The sequence below is a fragment of the Schistocerca cancellata genome, chromosome 3 (assembly GCF_023864275.1).
Source record: "Schistocerca cancellata isolate TAMUIC-IGC-003103 chromosome 3, iqSchCanc2.1, whole genome shotgun sequence".
Lineage (NCBI taxonomy): Eukaryota > Metazoa > Arthropoda > Insecta > Orthoptera > Acrididae > Schistocerca > Schistocerca cancellata.
Genome location: NC_064628.1, coordinates 773,065,213 through 773,089,553, shown reverse-complemented (window position 1 = coordinate 773,089,553; position 24,341 = coordinate 773,065,213). Strand labels below are relative to the sequence as shown.

Below are 24,341 nucleotides of genomic sequence, written 5' to 3'. Positions count from 1 at the left end.
CATGGATGTGTGTGATGTCGTTACGTTAGTTAGGTTTACGTAGTTCTAAGTCTAGGGGACTGATGACCTCAGATGTTAAGTCCCGTAGTGCTTAGAGCCATTTGAACCATAGTGTGTGCTTATAAGATTTCTCATTATGTTAGAGGGAGGTGCAAATCTCTGCCACTTTCACTGATCATATCAATGCCATCATCAAATCTCATAAAAGTGAATCTTCATAGCACATATGACATTTGCTTTATTTCTATCTCTCACCCTTTATATATATAGTGACGGTGTGGGTGAAAATCTACATCCCTGTCTGGCCTTCCAAAATCCGAAGTTGTGCTCCTCCCTTAACGACCTTGTCGTCGACGGGACGTTAAAACATGATGATACTTCTCTCAGCTGTTCCTGAGTTTATTTTCATAAGCTCAGTAGAAAAGATGTTTGTCAATTACTTAAGAGAGCACATCGGTCGAGTTGGAGTGCTGTAGATGGCGAATAAGCTGTACCAAATGATCATGTTATCCGCCACTGTTGGCGAAAGTCGTGACAGTTAAGTGTAATTTCTAGTCAGTTGTTTGGAAACGTCCCATTAAGATGGCGCAACCTGAAGACGTGACGGAATGGTCGAAAGAACCTATCATGTTTGGTCGTGCCCAAGACTAGACGGTAAATGAAGTACGGACTGTTGAATGTGTCTACAAGGAATATTTCGTCACTTGGAGCCATGTAACACGGCTTAAGAACATCGGTTGTAAAACGACCTTAACTGGCAGGCACCAGAGAAGACTTGTCATTGACAGTGTTTCGAATATTATAGAAATTCATGCTGTCAGTGAATACAAGTGAATTTCAACCAGTTTCTGAGTGAATATTGTGAAGGAAAACGTATGCAGTGGACATCTGGAGTCGGATACCTCGTGAAAAATCATTGAATCATTGCTGGCATGGGCACATATGCCTGCGGGTCTTCGAATAGTCTACACAACCCACAACGTGACAGTAGCTGACTGGAAGCACATTGTACGGTCCGAACATTCACAATTTTGCAATTTCACAAATGATTCAATGCTTCAAGAGCACCAACGACGGAGTGAGGCGATTGACCAGCAGTGTGTGGAGGGTGTAGTTCAGGCCACATGTGATTTTGTTATGTTTTTTGTGCTTTAATTAGGCCCATTTATTCAGCTTATCTTCAAGATTAATCAGGATTTTTATTTCAAAATTTTCGGAGACCAAGTGTTGCCCTTCTTTCTACATATCACGATGAATACGATTTAGACACGTCCAGCTTCCATGACAACAGCCGCGTTCATAGGGCTGCAAGTACACGTTACTAGTTTGACGCACACTGAGATACACTACCGCACTGCAACTGTCGCGATAAATCGCATGATCTTAGGCCCGTTTCACGCTGGGACACTGGTGACGGTCGCCAGTGATGGTCACCGGTAATTGTGGTGAACACTCCTGGATCACTGGTGTCCGACACCGCAGGTATTGCCAATTGATTAGTTAATGAAATGCGGCCGCTGTGTCCTAGCGGTTCTAGGCGCTTCAGTCTGGAACGGCGCCCGGTATAGTCGCAGGTTCGAATCCTGCCTCGGGCATGGATGTGTATGATGTCCTTAGGTTAGTTAGGTTTACGTAGTTCTAAGTTCTAGCGGACTTATGACCTCAGGTTGTGCTCAGAGCCAGTTAGTGAAATGGACTAGAGCGAGGAGGAATTTTTGTTGGTACCTCTAAGGAGAAGGAGGAGGAGCACGAGAATGAAGAGAAAACGGTTATTACACGTACATACACTGCTAAATGATCGGCTGGAGAAAGGATTGTTTTATACTCTTTATGTCGTTTGAGGGTACGTTAACTATTCAGGGATTGCAGGACATGTCATCTCGTTTAGTCCGTGGAGGAAATATTCCGAACAGTATCAGAGATGACTTTGCAAACTGCTTCGTTAGCCCTGAATGTGAAGTATCTTGGCCGCAGCAAAAAATGTCATTGCTAGAAATGTTACGTGAACATTAATGTGGTTAGGCCACATTGTTCATCTGGCATTGTATTTGTGATGTGCATTGTGCAGTTATTAGTATGTTAACTGTAAGAAGTCACATTATTGTAGTCACCGAACTGATTGGAACTTTCAATTAAAATTATAGTGTGTCAGGAACTTGTACCTCAATAATATTACAATAAATTAATGAAATTTATTATTGTAGCAGCCACATATGCGTAAATAATTGTAATTAAGAATAATATTTTAAATCTGTTTTTAGGACCATAAGGCCGATCGCCTTAAGACGCAGAAGAAAAGGGTGCCAGGGATGCAAATGTGCTTGAAGGTTACTACCCTCCTAGCCACCACTTTCTTGCTATAGTCATCGCTTTTGACGTCCCAAATAGCGGGACGACTTTCTACTTCACTTATAAAATCATCCATGTCAATGAAATCTAAACTCATGGGTACAATGTGTACAGTATAATATACAGGGTGGTCCATTGATACTGACCAGGCCAAATATCTCTTGAAATAAGCTTCAAACGAAAAAACTACAAACAACGAAACTCGTTTAGCTTGAAGGGGAAAACGAGATGGCGCTATGGTTGGCCCGCCAGATGGCGCTGCCATAGGTGAAACGGATATCAACTGCGTTTTGTTAAATAGGAACCCCCATTTTTTATTACATATTCGTGGAGTACGTACCCATTTTTTATTACATATTCGTGGAGTACGTAAAGAAATATGAATGTTTTAGTTGGACCACTTTTTTCCGTTCGTGATAGATGGCGCTGTAATAGTCACAAAGGTATAAGTACGTGGTGTCACGTAACATTCCGCCAGTGCGGACGGTATTTGCTTCGTGATACATTACCCTTGCTAAAATGGAATCCAAGTGTCCGGACCGTTGGCCGGATAGTTACGTTATTGAAGGAAACAGGAAGTGTTCAGCCACATGAGAAACGTCAACCACTACGTGCAACAAATGATGACGCCCCGGTAGGTGTTTTAGCTGCTGTCGCGGCTAATCCACAGATCAGTAGCAGACAAATTGTGCGAGAATCGGAATCTCAAAAACGTCGGTGATGAGAATGCTACATCAACATCGATTGCACCCGTACCATATTTCTATGCACCAGTAATTGCATGGCGACGACTTTGAACGTCGTGTACAGTTCTACCACTGGGCACAAGATAAATTAAGGGACGATGACAGATTTTTTGCACGCGTTCTATTTAGCGACGAAGCGTCATTCACCAACAGCGGTAACGTAAACCGGCATAATATAGACTATTGGGCAACGGAAAATCCAGCATGGCTGCGACAAGTGGAACATCAGCGACCTTGGCGGGTTAATGTATGGTGCAGCATTATGGGAGGAAGGATAATTGGCCCCCATTTTATCGATGGCGATCTAAATGGCGCAATGTATGCTGATTTCCTACGTAATGTTCTACCGATGTTACTACGTGACAGAATGGCGATGTACTTCCAACATGATCGATGTCCGGCACATAGCTCTCGTGCGGTTGAAGCGGTACTGAATAGCATATTTCATGACAGGTGGATTGGTCGTCGAAGCACCATACCATGGCCCGCACGTTCACCTGATCTGACGTCTCCGGATTTCTTTCTGTGGGGAAAGTTGAGGGATATTTGCTATCGTGATCCACCGAGAACGCCTGACAACATGCGTCAGCGCATTGTCAATGCATGTGCTAACATTACAGAAGGCGAACTACTCGCTGTTGAGAGGAATGTCGCTACATGTATTGCCAAATGCATTGACGTTTATGGTCATCATTTTGAGCATTTACTGCATTAATGTGGCATTTACAGGTAATCACGCTGTAACAGCATGCGTTCTCAGAAACGATAAGTTCACAAAGGTACATGTATCACATTGGAACAAGCGAAATAAAATGTTCAATTTTAATTTAAAATTTAAAAAACCTACCTATTACCAACTGTTTGTCTAAAATTGCCATCTATTTGTGGCTATTACAGCGCCATCTATCGCAATGCGAAAAAAGTGGTCCAACTAAAACAATCATATTTCTTTACGTACTCCACGAATATGTAATAAAAAATGGGGGTTCCTATTTAACAAAACGCAGTTGATATCCGTTTGACCTATGGCAGTGCCATATAGCGGGCCAACCATAGCGCCATCTGGTTTTCCCCTTCATGCTAGACAAGTTTTGTTCTCTGTAGTTTTTTTAGTTTGACGCTTATTTCGAGAGATATTTGGCCCGGTATAATGAATGTTTCGCGGCACTGTCTCAGAAATGACTGCCTGTCTGTTGGCAAATCTGCAGCGCTGTGCCTGTGGTCTGTGGTCTGTGGTCTGTGTTCCAGTGCTAACACTCCAATCCAAAGTGATGTACGTCCGGCGGTGACTGCTGTGGACACAGTGACCTGGTCCGTCACATGTGGCGAAGCTGAGTCACTGCTGCCTCACAGTGGCTCGGTGAGGCGGTGTAGTGTCCCGGTGTGAATGCTCCAGTTCAAACGAATGTGTCTCTGTCGGTGACGGTCGTCGGTGACCGTCACTAGTGTCCCAGTGTGAAACGGCCTTAATGCCGTGGTGAGCCCTTTCCTCTTACAAATTGCCCGCCTCCTCCGTATGAGTTCGCAGCGGGTTCGAATCCTGATTCGGGCATGGATGTGTGTGTTGTCCTTAGGTTAGTTAGGTTTAAGTAGTTCTAAGTTCTAGGGGACTGATGACCTCAGAAGTTAAGTCCCATAGTGCTCAGAGCCATTTGAACCATCCATACAAATACTTTCAGAAACGACTTCCTCACATCTAAATCTATACTCGATGTTAACAAATTTCTCTTCGTCAGAAACGGTTTCCTCGCCATTGCCAGTCTACATTTCATATCCTCTCTATATCGACCATCATCAGTTATTTTGCTCCCAAAATAGCAAAACTCCTTTAGTACTTTAAGTGTCTCATTTTCTAACCTAATTCCCTCAGCATCACTCGACTTAATTCGACTACATTCCATTGTCCTCCTTTTGCTTTTGTTGATATTCATCTTATATCATCCTTTCAAGACGCTATCCATTCCATTCAACTGCTCTTCCAAGTCCTTTGCTGTCTCTGACAGAATTACAATGTCATCAGCGAACCTCATTTTTATTTCTTCTCCATGGACTTTATTACCTACTCCGAATTTTTCTTTTGTTTCCTTTACTACTTGCTCAATATACAGATTGAATAACATCGGGGACAGGCTACAACCCTGTCTCACTCCCTTCCCAACCGCTGCTTCCCTTTCATTCCCCTCGACTCTTATAACTGCCATCTGGTTTCTGTAGAAATTGTAAATAGCCTTTCCCTCCCTGTATTTTACCCCTGCCACCTTTAGAATTTGAAAGAGCGTATTCCAGTCAACATTGTCAAAATCTTTCTCTAAGTCAACAAATGCTAGAAATGTATGTTTGCCTTTCCTTAATCTATTTTCTAAACTAAGTCGTAGGGTAAGTATTGCCTCACGTGTTCCAACATTTCTACGGAATCCAGACTGATCTTCCCCGAGGTCGGCATCTACCAGTTTTTCCATTCGTCAGTAAAGAATTCGCTTTAGTATTTTTGCAGCTGTGACTTATTAAACTGATTGTTCGATAATTTTCGCATCTGTCAACACCTGCTTTCTTTGAGATTGGAATTATTATATTCTTCTTCAAGTCTGAGGGTATTTCGCCTGTCTCATACATCTTGCTCACCAGATGGTAGAGTTTTCTCAGGGCTGGCTCTCCCAAGGCCGTCAGTAGTTCCAGTCGAATGTTGTTTACTCCCGGGACCTTGTTTCGAATCAGGTCTTTCAGTGCTCTGTCAAACTCTTCACGCAGTATCGTAGCTTCCATTTCTTCTTCATCTGCATCCTCTTCCATTTTCATAATATTGTCCTCAAGTACATCGCCCTTGTATAGACCCTCTATATACTCCTTCCACCTTTCTGCTTTCCCTTCTTTGCTTAGAACTTGGTTTTTCATCTGAGCTCTTGATATTCATACAAGTGGTTCTCTTTTCTCCAAAGGTCTCTAATTTTCCTGTAGGCAGTATCTATCTTACCCTTAGTGAGATAAGCCTCTACAACCTTACATTTGTCCTCTAGCCATCCCTGGTAAATTTTGCGCTTCTTGTCGATCTCATTTTTGAAACGTTTGTATTCCTTTTTGCCTGCTTCATTTACTGTATTTTTGTATTTTCTTCTTTCATCTATTAAATTCAATATTTCTTCCGTTACCCAAGAATTTCTACTAGCCCACGTCTTTTTACCTAATTGATCCTCTGCTGCCTTCACTATTTCATCCCTCAAAGCTATCCATTCTTCTTTTACTATATTCCTTTCTTTCATTCCTGTCAATTTTTCCCTTATGCTCTCCCTGAAACTCTGTACAACCTCTGGTTTAGTTAGTTTATCAAGGTCCCATCTCCTTAAATTATCACTTTTTTGCAGTTTCTTTAGTTTTAATCTACAGGTCATAACCAATAGATTGTGGTCAGAGTCCACATCTGCCCCTGGAAATGTCTTACAATTTAAAACCTGGTTCCTAAATTTCTATCTTACCATTGTAGAATCTATCTGATACCTTCTAGTATCTCCAGGCTTCTTCCATGTATACAACTTTCTTTCACGATTCTTGAACCAAGTGTTAGCTATGATTAAGTTATGCTCCGTGCAAAATTCTACCAGGCGGCTTCCTCTTTCATTTCTTACCCCCAATCCATATTCCCCTACTAAGTTTTCTTCTCTTCCTTTTCCTACTATCGAACTCCAGTCACCCATGACTATTAAATTTTCGTCTCCCTTCACTATCTGAATAATTTTTTTATCTGATCATACATTTCTTCAATTTCTTCTCATCTGCAGAGCTAGTTGGCATATAAACTTGTACTACTGTAGTAGGCACGGGCTTCGTGTCTATCTTGCCCACAATAAGGCGTTCACTATGCTGTTTGTAGTAGCTTACCCGCATTGCTAGTTTTTTATTCATTATTAAACCTACTCCTTCATTACCCCTATTTGATTTTGTATTTATAACCTGTATTCACCTGAGCAGAAGTCTTGTTCCTCCAGTCCGCAGCTCGTGGTCGTGCGGTAGCGTTCTCGCTTCCCGCGCCCGGGTTCCCGGGTTCGATTCCCGGCGGGATCAGGGATTTTCCCTGCCTCGTGATGACTGGGTGTTGTGTGATGTCCTTAGGTTAGTTAGGTTTAAGTAGATCTAAGTTCTAGGGGACTGATGACCATAGATGTTAAGTCCCATAGTGCTCAGAGCCATTTGAACCAATCTTGTTCCTCCTGCCACCGAACGTCACTAATTCCTACTATATCTAACTTTAACCTATCCATTTCCCTTTTTAAATTTTATAACGTGCTGCCCGATTAAGCGATCTGACATTCCACGCTCCGATCCGCAGAACGCCAGTTTTTTTTTTTCTCCGGATAACGAAGTCCTCCTGAATATTTCCCTCCCGGACATCCGAGTGGGGGACTATTTTACCTCCGGAATATTTTACCCAAGAGGACACCATCATCATTTAACCATACAGTAAAGCTGCATGTGCTCGGGAAAAATTACAGCTGTAGTTTCCCCTTGTTTTCAGCCGTTCGCAGTACCATCACAGCAAGGTCGTTTTGGTTAGTGTTACAAGGCCAGATCAATCATCCAGAATGTTGCCCTGCAACTACTGAAAAGGCTGCTGCCCCTCTTCAGGAACCACACGTTTGTCTGGCCTCTCAACAGATACCCCTCCGTTGTGGTTGCGCCTACGGTACGTCTATCTGTGTCGTTGAGGCACTCAAGCCTCCCCACAAACGGCAAGGTCTATGGTTCATGGGGAGGGGGGGGGGGGGCTAGAACTTAGAACTACTTAAACCTAACTAACCTCCTAAGGACATCACAAACATCCATGCCCGAGGCAGGATTCGAAGCGGCGACCGTAGGGGTCGCGCTTCTGCAGACTGATGCGCATAGCACCGCTCGGCCACAGTGGCCGGCCACTCTTGTAAGAGGAAGAACATATAAACATATAATCTGCATTGCATGGCTTAAACCTCTTGCTTAAAGTAGTTACCGTTCTGGCCGTATGTTGGTAAATGTTACCGATCTTGGACGGGGTAGAATTCTTTAATACTGAACGACTTTTTTTTTTTCAAACCAAGGAAAAAAGAGAGCAAAGGCCGCATCACCAAGCATGAAATTGGTTTCTTCACTCATTGAATTCCAAGGTTAGATACGGCGCCGAAATTTTTTTCTCGCTATAGATATAGAGACAGTTTATTTTTTTTTTCTAATTATCAATTCAGGCCGTTGATCCTTAGTTTCGTGGTTGTTTACATATTGAGTCCACCCAAATGGGGCTAGTTTGTAGCGTTCTTGTCAAAAGTAATGGAAAAATTTATTTAACTTATTTAAGCCGGTGAACGTTTTCGCAATCTGTGCCCTTTGTTAAAATATATACAGTCTGAAGTTTAAACGATTATAACATTTGGTCGTGGTTTGACATTAAAGATTTCCAGTTTATGAACTTGTATGTAAGAAATTATAATTTGATAAAAAGGCCCTGTTTTATTTTAGAACTGTTGTTGGTATCCAAACTGTTGTTCGCTTTATAACTTCTGTTAAAGTGAATGTTGCTGATATCAGAAATTGTCTCTCTTAGTATATATACAGTGCTTCTTTAATGGTAATAAATTTTGGCAAATGGTGAATGATATGTTCTTAAAACCCCGGCTCAGTCCTTTCGCGTATTTTATTTTAAGTCGCAATCTGCATAGTAGCATTTCACACAGAATCTGTCTGGCACTCTTTGCAACAGCGAGTGAAACGTAGCAGTCTATATCCCCGCAGTTTGGTAACGCTACGGTTTCGAATCGTCAACGGATTTCAGCTGAATATAGCATATCAGAAGAAAATTGGTGACTATCTTTCACGCAGAATCGAAGGAAGGAAGGAAATAATATTGGATTCAACGTCCCGTCGACGTCGAGGTCATTAAGCGACGGAGCACGAGCTCGGATTGTGTCAAGGATGGGGAAAGACATTGAAGAAAGGAGATAAGGAAAGGACAGGAACTTTATTAATTTCTATTATAGTGAGTCAAATCACCTACAATTTGAACATCGCTACAATTGCCAGACCCTATGCCCACACTCATACAGACTCATATTCACCAACTTTAGTGCCCATATCTCTGTTAAACACTTCAGCAATATGGTATGTACGATAGTCAATGATGTCTCTATCGTAAAATGCCTCAAGTCCTTCAACTTTAGACACTTTGTCTCCTGGGTACCGTACAATTGCTAAAGGAATCATCCGGGCATTTGCGTGGAACAATTCCGGGAAATGACAGAAAACTTAAATCTGGATGGCCGGACGCGGGTTTGAAGCGTCGTCCTCCAGAATACGAGTCCAGTGTGCTAACCACTGCGCCATCTCGGAAGGTACGCAGCGTCGAGAGTATTACCAAGGCTCGAGACGGTATTACACGACATGAGCGTGATGTCTTACGCCGTGATTATGTTTTGCGCAGTGTGCTTACGTACGAACGAAAGCATGTTATCTTGCTTCCCAGTGAGGGAAGCTATCGGAATTTCAAAACAATGTGTTGGTTCTTTCTCGCGCTACACCTACGAAGAGCACGAATAGGACGCTCATCGTTATTGTGGCTTACCCGTTTACAAAGGCGTCTAGCGGCAAGTCGACGAGACTGTTGGATCCCAGCCAGAGGATGGTGAGCTGCGGCAGGGGTGAGAACAGCCCCGGCTCCAGCTGCACCAGGCTGTTCTCGCAGAGGTGCAGCTCCCGGAGGAGCGGCAGGTCCGCGAATGCGTCGCCCGCCACGTACTCCAGCCTGTTGCCGCACAACAGCAGGTACCGCAGAGAGGGCACTTCCGCGAAAGAGCTGCGCTCCAGGCTCGTCAGCAGGTTGTACTCCACACTCAGGTACGCCTGTCGACGAACGAGGCTTGTTTATCTTTTTATTTTACACGTGTGGTTCCGTAGGACCAAAGTGGGGACCAAACTCCAAGGTCATGGAACGCGTCATTCCATGAAATAAGAACAGAAAAGTAATAACAGATAAAATAAAATGTTTTTGAATCGAGGAAAAGTCGGACCATAAGTTTATGTAAACGAAACTAACAATATACACTACTGGCCATTAAAATTGCTACACCAAGAAGAAATGCAGATGTTAAACGGGTATTCATTGGACAAATATATTATACTAGAACTGACATGTGATTACATTTTCAGGCAGTTTTGGTGCATAGATCCTGAGACATCAGAACGCAGAAAACCACCTCTGGCCGTAATAACGGCCTTGATACGCCTGGGCATTGAGTCAAACAGAGCTTGGATGGCGTGTACAGGTACAGCTGCCCATGCAGCTTCAACACGATACCACAGTTCATCCAGAGTACTGACTGGCGTATTGTCACGAGCCAGTTGTTCGGCCACCATTGACCAGACTTTTTCAGTTGATGAAAGATCTCGAAAATGTGCTGGCCAGGGCAGCAGTCGAACATTTTCTATATCCAGAAAGGCCCGTGCAGGACCTGCAACATGCGATCGTGCATTATCCTGCTAAAATGAAGGGTTTAGTAGGGATCGAATGAAGGGGTAGAGCCACGGGTCGTAACAAATCTGAAATGTAACGTCCACTGTTCAAAGTGCCGTCACTGCGAACAAGAGGTGACAGAGACGTGTAACCAGCGGCACCCCATACCATCACACCGGGTGATGGCGATGACGAATACACGCTTCCAATGTGCTTTCAACGTGATGTCGCCAGACACGGATGCGACCATCATGATGCTGTAAACAGAACCTGGATTCATCCGAAAAAATGACATTTTGCCATTCGTGCACCCCTGTTCGTCGTTGAGTACACCATTGCAAGCGCTCCTGTCTGTGATGCAGCGTCAAGTGTAACCACAGCCGTGGTCTCCGAGCTGATAGTCCATGCTGCTCCAAACGTCGTCGAACTGTTCGTGCAGATGGTTGTTGTCTTGCAAACGTCCCCATCTGTTGACTCAGGGATCGAGACGTGGGTGTTCGATCGGTTACAGCTATGCGGATAAGATGCCTGTCATCTCGACTGCTAGTCATACGAGGCTGTTGGGATCCAGCACGGCGTTCCGTATTACCCTCCTGCACCCACCGATTCCATATCCTGCTAACAGTCATTGGATCTCGACCAACGCGACCAGAAATGTCACGATACGATAAACCGCAATGGCGATAGGCTACAATCCGACCTTTATCAACGTCAGAAACGTGATGGTACGCATTTCTCCTCCTTACACGAGGCATCACAACAACGTTTCACCAGGAAACGCCGGTCAACTGCTGTTTGTATATGAGAAACCGGTTGGAAACTTTCCGCATGTCAGCACGTTGTAGGTGTCGCCACCGGTGCCAACCTTGTGTGAATGCTCTGAAAAGCTAATTATTTGCATATCGTAGCATCTTCTTCCTGTCGGTTAAATTTCGCGTCTGCAGCACGTCATGTTCGTGGTGTAGCAATTTTAATGGTGAGTAGTGTAATAACAGACAGAATAAAATGTTTTAGAATCCAAGAAAAGTCGGACCCTTAGTTTAAGTAAACGAAATCAACAATATAACACAGGACTCAGCTAAATTTTTCAAGGAACTCCCATGAGGATACTCCTCAGTTTGGATTTGAAACCGCGTGGATTACTGCTATGATTTTTTAATTCTTGTGGTAGATATTGAAAATGGATGCTGCAGTGTACTGCACGTCTTTCTGCACATCAGTCATGGAAGTGCGGTCCAAATGCAGACTCGACTTCTGCCTGGTATTAACTGAGTAAAAGCTGTTACGGGAATAAACTGATATTGTTAACAAGAAAGGACGGTAAATAGGTCAGTGACAGAATATCAAGAAAACGACAGGGTTCGAACAAGAGGTCGCGAACTTACACCACTTATTGCCAGAACCGCCCATTTCTGTGCCAAAAATGTCCTTTGAGAATGGGAAGAGTTACCTCAAAATATAATATCATACGGCAAGCAAAGCGTTTCTGAGGAAGAGAAATTTGATAACATCGAGTACAGATTTAAGTGTCAGTAAGTCGTTTCTGAAAGTATTTATATGGAGTGTAACCATGCATGGAAGTGAAATGTGGACGATAAATAGTTTAGACAAGAAGAAAATGGAAGCTTTCGCAATGTGATGCTACAGAAGAATGCTGAAGATTAGATGGGTAGATCACATAACTAATGAGGAGGTATTGAATAGAATTGGAGAGAAGAGAAATTTGTGGCACAACTTGACTAGAAGAAGGGACCGGTTGGTAGGACATGTTCTGAGGCATCAAGGGATCTCCAATTTAGTATTGGAGGGCAGCGTGGAGGGTAAAAATCATAGAGGGAGACGAAGAGATGAATACGCTAAACAGATTCGGGAAGGATGTATGTTGCAGTAGGTACTGGGAGATGAAGAAGATTGCACAGGATAGAGTAGCAAGGAGAGCTGCATCAAACCAGTCTCTGGACCGAAGACCACAACAACAACAACAACGTCATAAGCGGATGAAAATAAGCAAAGTAGACTACTTTTCGTGTCGAACCATAACTTCTTCAGATACCGTTCTAACAGTAAAAATGTCAGCACTAAGTGTTTGAACAAGATCCTGAACATGAGCCTTCCACGACAGTTTACTGTCTAATACCTAGAAATTTAAACTGTTCGGTTTCACTATCCATATGTCCATTCAGTGAAATTAAAATGTCAAGTTTTGTTGAATTGTGTGTTAGAAACTGTAAAAACTGGGTCTTGCTGTGATTTAGATTTAGTTTATTCTCGACAAGCCATGAACGTGTCTTGAACTGCACTATTTGACACAATGCCAAATTGGACACAACATCCTTTAGTACAAAGCAAACAGTAAAAATGTCAGCACTAAGTGTTTGAACAAGATCCTGAACATGAGCTTTCCACGACAGTTTACTGTCTAATACCTAGAAATTTAAACTGTTCGGTTTCACTATCCATATGTCCATTCAGTGAAATTAAAATGTCAAGTTTTGTTGAATTGTGTGTTAGAAACTGTAAAAACTGGGTCTTGCTGTGATTTAGATTTAGTTTATTCTTGACAAGCCATGAACGTGTCTTGAACTGCACTATTTGACAGAATGCCAAATTGGACACAACATCCTTTAGTACCAAGCAAACAGAAGTATGTTAGTCACCTGTAATAGTACAGAGCATATCATTACTTTATGGACACGTCGGGGGTGGGTTCTCTGGCTAGTATAGTGCCACATTATTCGCTTTCTCTTTCACAGAACAAGTGAGCCTAAGGAAAAAACCGCAAAATATCTCGGAAGACTTAGAGTGGGCCTGAGGGTACCTCATTTCGGAATATTTATGGGGGATTCCTAGTTCTAGTATCGGCCTGATAACCAAAGAACACCTCTCGAAAACATTTATCGAAAGTTCGGAGTTATTTTTGTTTCATTCTGTGATGGTTTTCACTATCGCAACTTTCTTAACGGAGAGAGGAAGTACATGAAGAAGAGACCGATGATACTGCCAGAATAAATTGAGAGAGCACGAAACACCTAAGTCTAAACAAGGCACCTCGATTAGACGAAATTCACTTGGAATTGTGGATATCTTTGGGAGAACATACAATGACAAGACTATTCCGCTTGCTATGCAAGACATATGAAACAAGTGAAAAACCTTCAGACTTCAAGAATAATGTGATAATTCCAATTCCAAAGAAGGCAGAAGCTGACAGTTGTGAATATGATGGAAAAGTGAGTTTCATAAGTTATGTGTGCAAAATATTGATGCGAATTTTTTACAGTAGAGTGATATAAGTGATACAAGTCGACCTCGGAGAAGATCAGTTTGAGTTCCGGAGAAATCTAATGAACACGTAGAGCAATGCTGACCTTGCAACGTGGCAAGGAAGATAGACTAAAGAAAGGGAGAAATATGTTTATAGCACTCGTAGATTTAGAGAAACCTTTGACATTGTTAACCGGAGTACACTTTCTGAAAGTGGCAGCAATGCAGTGCAGAGGGCGAAAAGTTTTTTACAACGTGTATAGAATTCTGGCTGCTGTTGTTAGTCGGAGAGCATAGAAGGGAGCAATAGCTGAATATGGAGTTAGACTAGATTGTAACCTGTACATTGAGCAAGCAATAAAGGAATCCAAGGATAGCGCTGTAAATGGAATTAAAATCCTTAGAGAAGAAATGTAATATTTAAGGTGTGCCGAGGACATTGCAGCTTGCAAGAGACAACAAAGGACATGGAAGAGAACTTGAACAAAATGGTTAGTGTCTTGAAAAGAGGTTATAAGACGAATATCAATAAAAGTGAAGAAAAAGTAATGGATTGCAGTCAAACTGAATAAGGTGAGGCTGAGGGAATTGGATTAGGAAATGATACGCTGAAAGTAGTAGACTAGTTTTTATTTGGTTAGCAAAATACGTTGAACGAAGTAGAGAGGACGTAAAAATAACCGGCAATAGCAAGAAAAGCCTTTCAAACAAAGAGGAATTTGCTATGATCGTTTATGAGTTTAAGTGTTAGGAAGCCTGTTCTAATGGTAAGCGTCTGGAACGTCGCCAGGTACAGAACTAAAACATGGATATTAAACAGTTCAGACAGGAAAAGAAGAAAAGTTTTGAAGAGTGGTGCTACAGTAGAATGCTGAAGATTATGTGAGTATATCGATTAACTAATAAAGTGGTACTGAATCGAATTGGAGGTAAAACATGTAAAAGCAGGGAGGACATATACAGAATCATCAATAAATCTTCAATTACAAAACAGCTGAATTTGGAAAAACCACTACATAATTTTGTGGTGATTGAGCGAAGTAAACTTTATTGTGATAGTAAACGTTCAAATGTAAACAGGCTGGAGTAGCTTTCCAGGGTAGACTAGCGTAGACAGCTGCGTCAAAGCAGTCTTCAGACTTAACTCGACAACAACGTTCCTGAATCCAGGGCTCATATCCATATTCAGCCACCCCACCTTCCCCTTAACAAAGAGCATAGAAGTGGCAGAATCGGCTATAAAAACAAGGGGAGGAAGGTTTTCAAATTAAAAAGACTTCTGGCATGCGATATCGAACGGAGGGCATGGCGTTTCTGAAAAAAACATAACAAAACTTACAGGAAAATTATTAGAAGTCATCAGAATATCATAATGTACGTAGTTTCCACAAAAAATAAGTTTGTCCAGCAACTTAGTCTACTCGTTTGTTAGTAAACAGCTTATAGTTTGCAAAGAAAGCGTTCCAAACAAGTTTAATAGAATTTATGGATGCCCATCCTATTGCATGGTCGAAAGACTTCAGTTGATGATGTATGTGAACACACTGAGTATACTGCAGTTACTAGAATAAGGGGCTGGAAAACCTGTCAAGTTGTTTGAGTCTGCTTAGGCCGGAGATTTTTATTATGGGTTAGTTTTCCCATGTTCTACCTGCTACGGCGTAATACTCCGTGGTTTGGTATTATGGAGGTCAAGGTCCAAATTGCATTTCTTATTTTCCCTTTGACCCCAGATACATTATATCGGTAAGTCAATGCACGTGACGTTTCAGATATTGTGGTATACAGTTTTCGAAATAAGTAATGGGTGGTTTAGAAGGGATTATACCACATTTTTTATTGTTGTTACACCTTATCTGACGATGTACTAGCCTCCATATTTATGTACGCTATGTGATCAAAAGTATCCGGACACCTCCAAAAACATACGTTGTTCATATTAGGTGCATTGTGATGCCATCTGCTGCCAAGTACTCCATATCAGCGACCTCAGTAGTCATTAGACATCGTGAGAGAGCAGAATGGGGCGCTTCGCAGAACTCACGGACTTCGAACGTGGTCAGTTGATTGGGTGTCATTTATGTCATACGTCTGAACGTGAGGTTTCCACACTCTTAAACATCCCTAGGTCCACTGTTTCCGATGTGATAGTGAAGTGGAAACGTGAAGGGATACGTAGAGCACAAAAGCGTACAGGCCTAACTCAACTCTTGACTGACAGAAACTGCCGACAGTTACAGAGGGTAGTAATGTGTAATACATCTACATCTACATGATTACTCTGCAATTCACATTTAAGTGCTTGGCAGAGGGTTCATCGAACCACAATCATACTATCTCCCTACCATTCCACTCCCGAACAGCGCGCGGGAAAAACGAACACCTAAACCTTTTTGTTCGAGCTCTGATTTCTCTTATTTTATCTTGATGATCATTTCTACCTATGTAGGTTGGGCTCAACAAAATATTTTCGCATTCGGAAGAGAAAGTTGGTGACTGAAATTTCTTAAATAGATCTCGCCGTGACGAAAAACGTCTTTGCTTTAATTACTTCCATCCCAACTCGCGTATCATATTTGCCACACTCTCTCCCCTATTACGTGATAATACAAATCGAGCTGCCCTTTTTTGCACCCTTTCGATGTCCTCCGTCAATCTCACCTGGTAAGGATCCCACACCGCGCAGCAATATTGTAACAGAGGACGAACGAGTGTAGTGTAAGCTGACTCCTTAGTGGACTTGTTGCATCTTCTGAGTGTCCTGCCAATGAAACGCAACCTTTGGCTCGCCTTCCCCACAATATTATCTATGTGGTCTTTCCAACTGAAGTTGTTCGTAATTTTTACACCCAGGTACTTAGTTGAATTGACAGCCTTGAGAATTGTACTATTTATCGAGTAATCGAATTCCAATGGATTTCTTTTGGAACTCATGTGGATCACCTCACACTTTTCGTTATTTAGTGTCAACTGCCACCTGCCACACTATAAAGAAATCTTTTCTAAATCGCTTTGCAACTGATACCGGTCTTCGGATGACCTTACTAGACGGTAAATTACAGCATCATCTGCGATCAACCTAAGAGAGCTGCTCAGATTGTCACCCAGGTCATTTATATAGATCAGGACCAGCAGAGGTCCCAGGACGCTTCCCTGGGGAACACCTGATATCACTTCAGTTTTACTCGACATATAGGCAGAAATCTACCCAGAACATCACACAGGAATTCCAAACTGCATCAGGATCAACTGCAAGTACTATAACACTTAGGCGGGAGATGAGAAAACTTGGATTTCATGGTAGCGGTCGCGCGGTTCCAGACTGTAGCGCCTAGAACCGCTCAGCCACCCCGGCCGGCTTAAAGAGCGTAAACACTGGACGATTGAACAGTGGAAAAACGTTGTGTGGAGTGACGAATCAAGCTACGCAATGTGGCGATCCGATGGAAGGGTGCGGATATGCTGAATGTTCGGTGAACGTCATCTGCCAGCGTGTGTAGTGCCAACAGTAAAATTCGGAGGCGGTGGTGTTATGGTGTGGTCTTGTTTTTCGTGGAGGGAGCTTGCACCCCTTGTTGTTTTGCGTGGCACTATCACACCGCAGGCCTACATTGATGCTTTAAGCACCTTCTTACTTCCCATTTTTGAAGAGCAATTCGGGGATGGCGACTGCATCTTTCAACACGATCGAGCACCTGTTCAAAATGCACGGCCTGTGGCAGAGTAGTTACACGAAAGTAACATCCCTGTAAAGGAACAGCCTGCACAGAGTCCTGATCTGAATACTATAGAACACGTTTGGGATGTTTTAGAACGCCGACTTCGTGCCAGGCCTCACCGACCGACATCGATACCTCTCCTCAGTGCAGCACTCCGTGAAGAATGGGCTGCCATTCCCCAAGAAACCTTCCAGCACATGACTGAACGTATGCTTGCGAGATTGGAAGCTGTCATCAAGGCTAAGGGAGGGCCAACATCATATTGAATTTTAGCATTACCGATGGAGGGCGCCACGAACTTGTAAGTTATTTCCAGCCAGGTATCGGGATATTTTTGATGACATAGTGTATTTTGTATGATTAGAGGTCAGAGGGTATCAGATTGTCTTAGGTACCCGTACCCGACCCTGAGCCAATGAAGTTGTAGTAGTTAGCTTGTAGATATTTAAATGTGTTTCCGGGTTCCTAGGTTTTATTTCTAGGATGATTTTAGTATTGAGGAATATAGTGCTTGGTGTGGCTATTATAGTTTTGTTTCTTGCGGTTAGATGTTTGTGTCTATCAAACGGAGGTGTAACTGCGAAGATAATATTTGAGGCCTGGCGTATATGATTATTTAAGGGTGCATAGCTACAGTTTTGAGAGGAGCGCTTTTTCTAGTTCTTGGAGATAGGTTGTCGCAAAATTATGTGGTTCATGTACAGTTGCAATGGATCTGTGGTTAGTCTGTACCGTGTTGGTTTCACTTTTAGCGTTAGGTTCTCACATCACGTATACACCTTTGTATCACGTCTTTAAACATTAATGAACATTTGTTGTTGGATCATGCCTGATATTTGAGACTTCTCGTTAAATTTATAGCGTGGTACATTGTGTTGTTTTAAAGATTTGGTTTGGAAAGATAGAAAGTTAGTATGTCCATTGTTTTTACATATGATGACAGCCACGTCTTTTGTGACTGTGTCGGCCGTGGTGGCCAAGCGGTTCAAGGCGCTACAATCTGGAACCGCGCGGCCGCTACGGTCGCAGGTTCGAATCCTGCCTCGGGCATGGATGTGTGTGATGTCCTTAGGTTAGTTAGGTTTAAGTAGTTCTAAGTTCTAGGGGACTGATGACCTTAGAGGTTAAGTCCCATAGTGCTCAGAGCCATTTGAACCATTTGTGATTCAGGTCTGTTCTATGTTTACGTATGTGTTACACGCTTATTCATTTCAGGACTAGATCAGCTCTATCGGTACTTCGTAGAATGTTATCTTAAGGATACTTCAACTAATACATTCGAGTACTTTATGTGCTCTATATTTTGTAGTTGTTTAGATTTCAAATAATGGCATAGTGACATTGTTCTTTAGTATACAAGGCCCGAGGCTGGCGGTAATGTGCCGCCGAAGCTAGTTGTGTGATATAATAATGACATTCTCAAGATACAGCTGTGGTGATACCTTTTCTCAAAAATGGCTCTGAGCACCATGGGACTTAACTGCTGTGGTCATCAGTCCCCTAGAACATAGAACTACTTAAACCTAGCTAACATAAGGACATCACACACATCCATGCCCGAGGCAGGATTCGAACCTGCGACCGTAGCGGTCGCGCGGTTCCAGACTGTAGCGCCTAGAACCGCTCAGCCACTTCGGCCGGCTACCTTTTCTCATGTATGTTTAATACAGAATGAGATTTTCACTCTGCAGTGCAGTGTGCGCTGATATGAAACTTCCTGGCAGATTAAAACTGTGTGCCGGACCGAGATTCAAACTCGGGACCTTTGCCTTTCGTGGGCAAGTGCTCTGCCAACTGAGCTACCCAAGCGCGACGCAGGACCCGTCCCCACAGTTTCAATTCTGCCAGTACCTCGTCTCCTACCTTCCAAACTTAACAGAATCTCTTCTGCAGTAGAGCACTTGCCCGCGAAAGGCAAAGGTCCCGAGTTCGAGACTCGGTCCGGCACACGGTTTTAATCTGTCAGGAAGTTTCAAGTTTAATACTGTTCATATAAGCTGTAGTCTCTAAAACAAACTTTGAACGTTGTCAACTCTTTTAAAAATAAATGATCATGTTGTTACGATGAAATCAATAGTAAAGTAATCAGTTGTCATTAGCTTCCGAAACATATTAAGTTAGTTCTTCTTTTCGAAGTGACTTTTTCCCCAGTTGGACAATGACATGCTGTTGTTAAGACTCTTCATTAAAGAGGAGAGAAGATATTAATAAAGAATTACAGCTCCGTTTCATTATTGCCCATATTAAAAAAAAAAAGAAATCGATGAGATCGCGTACAACAGATTTATTAAAACCCAAGTGAGCAGTGCCGGTTCGAGTCGAATCTTTGGTTCGTTTACTTGTCTGATTTACTGGCATCTCGACAGGTGGTGTAGTTGCATTGTAGTGTCTCTGGACTTATCGTTGCCGTCACAGCGCGACAAAACAATCCCTGATCGCGCGCCGGGCGTTACTGAGAACCGAGTCCTGGAGTACGACGCTGCCTGGCGATGGTTAGCTCTTTGGAAGACAAGCCCTGCGCGCCGAGAGAGCCAGTGTGTGACCTGGAGGAATCGTCGTCTTTATTGGTGTTGTGAGCTTTCTCCGTCTGTATTGGACTGCCATAATTTCGGATTTGGCCGTCCGTTCTTGATCGAAATTTTAAGTGTTTGGACTGGACAGCACTTCTTATGTAGCGCCCGTTATTATTTATTTACCTACTGTATCTGCTCAGGCGGTTCCTGCCTTGCATGGCTCTCTGAGATTTGTTGGAATTTAATTTGGTAAAACAGTTAACATACGCTTTATTCAGACTGCATTGGCGTATATCTAGTTTACTTTATGTGATTTTGGGAATTATGAGGTTTTAGGGATCAAGCTGTGGCGTAAACTGGGAAGAAAAATTAATTAGTAGTTAGCTTTAGTTTTAAAGTTTGTTGCATCCCATTTATTATTTTATATAGATATGTGTTCTTCTTAAAATGAAATTTTGTGATTTTAGAAGCCATTGTTAATAAGTATTTGAAATGTTTTAGATCCTATTGTGCAAGCTTAAGACTTTGAGGCATTTCTTGGTGTCTAAGAGGTTTTGCTAAATACACTCCTGGAAATTGAAATAAGAACACCGTGAATTCATTGTCCCAGGAAGGGGAAACTTTATTGACACATTCCTGGGGTCAGATACATCACATGATCACACTGACAGAACCACAGGCACATAGACACAGGCAACAGAGCATGCACAATGTCGGCACTAGTACAGTGTATATCCACCTTTCGCAGCAATGCAGGCTGCTATTCTCCCATGGAGACGATCGTAGAGATGCTGGATGTAGTCCTGTGGAACGGCTTGCCATGCCATTTCCACCTGGCGCCTCAGTTGGACCAGCGTTCGTGCTGGACGTGCAGACCGCGTGAGACGACGCTTCATCCAGTCCCAAACATGCTCAATGGGGGACAGATCCGGAGATCTTGCTGGCCAGGGTAGTTGACTTACACCTTCTAGAGCACGTTGGGTGGCACGGGATACATGCGGACGTGCATTGTCCTGTTGGAACAGCAAGTTCCCTTGCCGGTCTAGGAATGGTAGAACGATGGGTTCGATGACGGTTTGGATGTACTGTGCACTATTCAGTGTCCCCTCGACGATCACCAGTGGTGTACGGCCAGTGTAGGAGATCGCTCCCCACACCATGATGCCGGGTGTTGGCCCTGTGTGCCTCGGTCGTATGCAGTCCTGATTGTGGCGCTCACCTGCACGGCACCAAACACGCATACGACCATCATTGGCACCAAGGCAGAAGCGACTCTCATCGCTGAAGACGACACGTCTCCATTCGTCCCTCCATTCACGCCTGTCGCGACACCACTGGAGGCGGGCTGCACGATGTTGGGGCGTGAGCGGAAGACGGCCTGACGGTGTGCGGGACCGTAGCCCAGCTTGATGGAGACGGTTGCGAATGGTCATCGCCGATACCCCAGGAGCAACAGTGTCCCTAATTTGCTGGGAAGTGGCGGTGCGGTCCCCTACGGCACTGCGTAGGATCCTACGGTCTTGGCGTGCATCCGTGCGTCGCTGCGGTCCGGTCCCAGGTCGACGGGCACGTGCACCTTCCGCCGACCACTGGCGACAACATCGATGTACTGTGGAGACCTCACGCCCCACGTGTTGAGCAATTCGGCGGTACGTCCACCCGGCCTCCCGCATGCCCACTATACGCCCTCGCTCAAAGTCCGTCAACTGCACATACGGTTCACGTCCACGCTGTCGCGGCATGCTACCAGTGTTAAAGACTGCGATGGAGCTCCGTATTCCACGGCAAACTGGCTGACACTGACGGCGGCGGTGCACAAATGCTGCGCAGCTAGCGCCATTCGACGGCCAACACCGCGGTTCCTGGTGTGTCCGCTGTGCCGTGCGTGTGATCATTGCTTGTACAGCCCTCTCTCAGTGTCCGGAGCAAGTATGGTGGGTCTGACACACCGGTGTCAATGTGTTCTTTTTTCCATTTCCAGGAGTGTATTATTTTATATAGATATGTGTTCTTCTTAAAATGAAATTTTGTGATTTTAGAAGCCATTGTTAATACGTATTTGAAATGTTTTAGATCCTACTGTGCAAGCTTAAGACTTTGATGCATATCTTGGTGGCTAAGAGGTTTTTCTAAATACAATCAATTATAGAGGTGAGGCTTATGCAACCTTTGGGCTCCTGCGGATTGTAGCGTATTTGTCGCGAGCGGGACTCCTGTTGGTGTGACAGCGCGGTGTTTGCTGTGACGGCCGTTGTCTGGGGCAGCGCCGCACAGTGGTGCACAAGTTAGCTTATGTCGGCTGTGTAGAGATTGAGTTGAATCTTATCAGCCTTTCTCTTTTTCGCCTAAAGGTTATTGTTTTAGTGCCAGCCTCTATATGTAGGCGTCATGTTGCCAGGTTGTTGTGAGCTTTAAATTCAGTCAGTTATACTTATTTCACTCTGATTGCTAGTGAGCCTTATTGTATAAGTTTCCTACGGCAGTGTCTCACTTGCAAAATTTTCCCTTAATATGAAGGTTCTTTTTAAAGTCCGGATTTTTAGTAATTAATGTTTTAACATAATATCACTTTGTGTCATGCAAATAATATTTCATTTTTGAAGAAAATGTTTCTGTTGTTCCACTTGTCCAGATTTAAATCGTTTATTGAGGCTATTTGTATCTACCTACCTTAATGCTAAGACTGTCTGTTGATGGCTTGAGGAATAAGTTTTACAGAAATATTTTATTTAACTGTCATTAAATATTAACTGTAAACTTACAACCCTAAGGGCTGAGATAGTTTATTATAGTTTTTAAAATTATCAAAAAATTGTTTAAATTCCATTATGGTGCCATTGATTTATATATTCCTCAGTACATCTACAGCTGCATGGATACTCCGCAAATCACAATTAAGTGCCTAGCAGAGGGTTCATCGAACCACTTTCACAATTCTCTTCTATTCCAATCTCGCATAGCGCGCGGAAAGAATAAATACCTATATCTTTCCGTACGAGCTGTGATTTCCCTTATTTTATCGTGGTGATCGTTCCTCCCTATGCAGGACGGTGTCAAAATACTATTTTCGCATTCAAAGGAGAAAGTTGGTGATTGGAATTTCGTGAGAAGATTCCGTCGCAACGAAGACCGCCATTCTTTTAATGATGTCTGTGGTGTCACCGCCAGACACCACACTTGCTAGGTGGTAGCCTTTAGATCGGCCGCGGTCCGTTAGTATACGTCGGACCCGCGTGTCGCCACTATCAGTGATTGCAGACCGAGCGCCGCCACACGGCAGGTCTAGAGAGACTTCCTAGCACTCGCCCAGTTGTACAGCCGACTTTGCTAGCGAGGGTTCACTGACAAAATACGCTCTCATTTGCCGAGACGATAGTTAGCATAGCCTTCAGCTACGTCATTTGCTACGACCTAGCAAGGCGCCATTACCAGTTACTATTGATACTGAGTCATGTACAGTCAAGAGCGACGCTCATCATTAATGGATTAAAGTTAAGTATTCCACCTGCTACGTCCGTTTTTCTAAAGTCTAATTTCCTTGACCTGTTCCAGACCTCACGCCAGCCTGCGTGAGCTAAAACGCGTGCCTTTCGGCTTCCTCTAGTACCCGGTGTTGGCTCTCCTGCCAACCTACAACAATGTCCAGCCGAAATCCAGGATCATTTCTGTGACACACCCATATTTCGCGATAATACAAAACGTGCTGCTTTTCTTTGAAATTTTTCGATGTACTCCGTCAGTCCTATGTGGTAAAGATCCCACACCGCGCAATAGTATTCCAAAAGAGGACGGGCAAGCGTAGTGTAGTCAGTCTCCTTAGTAGGTCCGTTACATTTTCTAAGTGTCCTGCCAATAAAACGCAGTCTTTGGTTAGCCTTCCCCAACAACATTTTCTATTTGTTCCTTCCAATTTAAGTTGTTCGTAATCGTAATACCTAGGTAGTTAGTTGAATTTGCGGCCTTTAGATTAGACTGATTTATCCTGTAACCGAGTTTAACGAGTTCCTTTCAGCACTCGTGTGGATGTCCTCACACTTTTCGTTATTAGGGTCAACTGCAACTTTTCGCACCATGCAGATATCTTTTCTAAATCGTTTTGCAGTTTGTTTTGATCTTCTGATTACTTTACTAGTCGATAAACGACAGCGTCATCTGCAAACAACCAAAGACGGCTGCTTAGATTGTCTGCCAAATCCTTTATATAGATAAGGAACATCAAAGGGCCTATAACACTACCTTGGGGAACGCCAGAAATCACTTCTGCTTTACTCGATGACTTTCC

At 43.3% G+C, this 24,341-nt stretch overlaps 1 protein-coding gene across 1 annotated transcript in view; it reads right to left on the bottom strand.

Moving 5' to 3' along the window:
* Nucleotides 1-24,341, bottom strand: part of LOC126176560 (carboxypeptidase N subunit 2-like) — a 79,965-nt gene that overhangs the window by 4,316 nt on the left and 51,308 nt on the right. The window contains exon 4 of the mRNA XM_049923719.1: nt 9,676-9,953. Coding sequence (XP_049779676.1) covers nt 9,676-9,953 — 278 coding nt within the window. The remainder of the gene's footprint in view (nt 1-9,675; nt 9,954-24,341) is intronic.